Source organism: Amblyomma maculatum, chromosome 7 (assembly GCF_055883805.1).
Source record: "Amblyomma maculatum isolate TAMU_Amacu chromosome 7, ASM5588380v1, whole genome shotgun sequence".
Taxonomy (NCBI): domain Eukaryota; kingdom Metazoa; phylum Arthropoda; class Arachnida; order Ixodida; family Ixodidae; genus Amblyomma; species Amblyomma maculatum.
In genome coordinates, this window is record NC_139350.1 from 28,866,739 (window position 1) to 28,870,698 (window position 3,960).

Below are 3,960 nucleotides of genomic sequence, written 5' to 3' on the forward strand. Positions count from 1 at the left end.
GGACACAGCCTGTGTTGTAGAGAGCGCGGAGCCTTCCTGCCCAACGGGAGCCTTTTTTTTTTACTTCTGGACCCAACTCGAGCTCTAAAAGTTGTAACAACTAGTAAAAGTTGTTGTAACCAGCGCTGGCAGGTCTTCGGACACAGCCTGTGTTGTAGAGAGCGCGGAGCCTTCCTGCCCAACGGGAGCCTTTTTTTTTACTTCTGGACCCAACTCGAGCTCTAAAAGTTGTAACAACTACTAAAAGTTGTTGTAACCAGCGCTGGCAGGTATTCGGACACAGCCTGTGTTGTAGAGAGCGCGGAGCCTTCCTGCCCAACGGGAGCTTTTTTTTCTTTTTTTTTACTTCTGGACCCAACTCGAGCTCTAAAAGTTGTAACAACTACTAAAAGTTGTTGTAACCAGCGCTGGCAGGTCTTCGGACACAGCCTGTGTTGTAGAGAGCGCGGAGCCTTCCTGCCCAACGGGAGCCTTTTTTTTTTTACTTCTGGACCCAACTCGAGCTCTAAAAGTTGTAACAACTACTAAAAGTTGTTGTAACCAGCGCTGGCAGGTCTTCGGACACAGCCTGTGTTGTAGAGAGCGCGGAGCCTTCCTGCCCAACGGGAGCCTTTTTTTTTTACTTCTGGACCCAACTCGAGCTCTAAAAGTGGTAACAACTACTAAAAGTTGTTGTAACCAGCGCTGGCAGGTCTTCGAACACAGCCTGTGTTGTAGAGAGCGCGGAGCCTTCCTGCCCAACGGGAGTCTTTTTTTTTTTACTTCTGGACCCAACTCGAGCTCTAAAAGTTGTAACTACTAAAAGTTGTAACCAGCGCTGGCAGGTCTTCGGACACAGCCTGTGTTGTAGAGAGCGCGGAGCCTTCCTGCCCAACGGGAGCCTTTTTTTTTTTTACTTCTGGACCCAACTCGAGCTCTAAAAGTTGTAACAACTACTAAAAGTTGTTGTAACCAGCGCTGGCAGGTCTTCGGACACAGCCTGTGTTGTAGAGAGCGCGGAGCCTTCCTGCCCAACGGGAGCCTTTTTTTTACTTCTGGACCCAACTCGAGCTCTAAAAGTTGTAACAACTACTAAAAGTTGTTGTAACCAGCGCTGGCAGGTCTTCGGACACAGCCTGTGTTGTAGAGAGCGCGGAGCCTTCCTGCCCAACGGGAGCCTTTTTTTTACTTCTGGACCCAACTCGAGCTCTAAAAGTTGTAACAACTACTAAAAGTTGTTGTAACCAGCGCTGGCAGGTCTTCGGACACAGCCTGTGTTGTAGAGAGCGCGGAGCCTTCCTGCCCAACGGGAGCCTTTTTTTTTTACTTCTGGACCCAACTCGAGCTCTAAAAGTTGTAACAACTACTAAAAGTTGTTGTAACCAGCGCTGGCAAATCTTCGGACACAGCCTGTGTTGTAGAGAGCGCGGAGCCTTCCTGCCCAACGGGAGCCTTTTTTTTTTTTTACTTCTGGACCCAACTCGAGCTCTAAAAGTTGTAACAACTACTAAAAGTTGTTGTAGCCAGCGCTGGCAGGTCTTCGGACACAGCCTGTGTTGTAGAGAGCGCGGAGCCTTCCTGCCCAACGGGAGCTTTTTTTTCTTTTTTTTACTTCTGGACCCAACTCGAGCTCTAAAAGTTGTAACAACTACTAAAAGTTGTAACCAGCGCTGGCAGGTCTTCGGACAAAGCCTGTGTTGTAGAGAGCGCGGAGCCTTCCTGCCCAACGGGAGCCTTTTTTTTTTTTACTTCTGGACCCAACTCGAGCTCTAAAAGTTGTAACTACTAAAAGTTGTTGTAACCAGCGCTGGCAGGTCTTCAGACACAGCCTGTGTTGTAGAGAGCGCGGAGCCTTCCTGCCCAACGGGAGCCTTTTTTTTTTTACTTCTGGACCCAACTCGAGCTCTAAAAGTTGTAACAACTACTAAAAGTTGTAACCAGCGCTGGCAGGTCTTCGGACACAGCCTATTTCTGCTTCCGGCCACGCCAGTGAACGGACGCAGGATGCAGGGCTCCTCAGGAGCGGCTTCAGCGGCCATGTCAGGCCGCGGTAACAGGACTGCTGAACAGGAAACCACTTACCAGGTCGTTTTGCCTGCACTGCCAACAGGTCGGTTTGTTTTGAATACTGTTTTTTTGCACGCCGATATCAGGGCCCGCCCGTACCGGGTGGAAGATTTCCGCGACGCGTTGGCACAGCATTCGCTGATCCCCGATGTTGTTGCGATGGGGGCGTATCGGATGAGCCACGTCTGGGCTGTCACTCTCAAGGATCCTGAAGCGGTGACCAAGCTTGTTAGTGTCGGTGTGTTGTGTGTGAAAAACGGTCGCTGCTTGGTAATTGACCCGGCCAACCAGGACGTGCGACTGAAACTTCACTGGCTTTTACACAACGTGCCAGACGAGGATGTGCGTGCTGCCTTTACGCCGTATGGAAAGGTGTTGGAAGTTACAAGGGAGCGCTGGCGTGTGAAAGGTATGGTAGAAAAAGGCTCGACTACTAGACTTGTCACGCTTAAGTTGAAAGCTGGCGTGAAGCTGGATGACCTGCCACATCAGTTGAACGTTAGCGGTGAGCTGGCGCTCGTTGTTGTGCCAGGCAGACCTCCCTTGTGCCTACGCTGTCGGAACACGGGTCACATACGCAAGGAGTGCCGGGTTCCTCGCTGCGGAACCTGTCGACGGTTCGGTCATGAAGACAGCCAGTGTGCACGTACCTACGCAAGCATTGCCGGACCTGGGACCAGCGAGGACACGTCCGAGTTGATAATGGATGAGGTGGATGCGGAGGAGGCGGCCGACATTAGAGGACAGTCAACGAAACAGGACGCGCCTTCCATGACGGTTTTAACTAAGCATAAGGTGACGGTCTCAAGTGAAAAGAACGAAACTCGGCACGTCTCGCACGTTCCATCGCAGGACCAACAGGACCACGAAAGCGCTTCAAAGGAAGCGTCAGAGGACGTAATCAAGTTTTCTGACGCTGAGGAGCATCTGAGTACTGAGCCTCCTTGCACTGATGCCATGGAAGTTGGGCCGGAGACAGCGGCCTTAATTGCCTCAAAACGTCCACACGAGGAAAGCTTCGAGGAGACTCAGCTGCCAGGCGGCGTTTGTGGTGAGCCGCCGCCGAAAACTGCGGGCATCCGAAGATCGACTTTGAGACCGAAGCCGAACTTCTCTGCCGACACGCGGCAGGCGGGGAAACCGCCTCCGTAGGTTTTGTGGTGTCCTGAACGATTTGTGGGTCGGCTGCCTACCGACCAGCGTCAGGAACATTCTGCAACCAAGCGGGGCGTGTGTGGAAAAAAAAAATGAAAAACGGTGCTTGGACTTCGTTTGAATGCAGCCCGACGTTCTGCTGGGAGGACAATACGTGCACACATATGCCGCTCTTCTTCAGAAGCGGAGGCCATGCAACCATGAAGGTAGGCACCATGCGGGTACGGGCGGCCCTTTCTAACACATGACTCTCAAGCTTAATTCGGCGTTACACGTAGCTACTTTGAATGTCAGAGGGCTGGGAGCGAGAAGGCGACAATGCCAGCTCAGTCGCCTCCTTGTGGATAATGATATAGATATAGCAGCTGTGCAAGAGTCAAAGATTGAGAGCCAAGAAAGCACTGACCGTATGGTGGCTTCTTTTCAAACAAACTTTTATGTGTGTGTATGCCATTCTGTTGGTGTGTCGGGTGGATGCCTTTTATTTATACGTAACACGCTGGGAGTAAGTGTAGATTTCGTTTTTGCCTGTCCAAGTGGTCGGCTTTTGGTTACTGATTTTACCTACTGTAATTTATGCTGGCGTGTTATGTGTGTGTATGCTCCCAATTCAGAAAGCGAACGTGAATCGTTTTTTGAGTCTATTGAATTGTGGTTGAAGGTCGACAAAATCTTGCTTGTACTTGGCGATTACAACTGTGTGTGCGCAGCTGTGGACCGAGCGGCGAAGTGCAAACCTCGAAGAGACAGAAGCTCCGA

The 3,960-nt window shown here is 51.0% G+C and overlaps 1 protein-coding gene across 1 annotated transcript; it reads left to right on the forward strand.

The window, feature by feature from the left end:
* Window positions 1–1,983: 1,983 nt before the first annotated feature.
* Window positions 1,984–3,470, forward strand: LOC146182876 (uncharacterized). Its single transcript, XM_084608659.1, has one exon. It carries the CDS (start codon window positions 1,984–1,986, stop codon window positions 3,196–3,198), a length of 1,215 nt encoding a protein of 404 aa, XP_084464785.1. The 3' UTR covers window positions 3,199–3,470.
* Window positions 3,471–3,960: the final 490 nt, after the last annotated feature.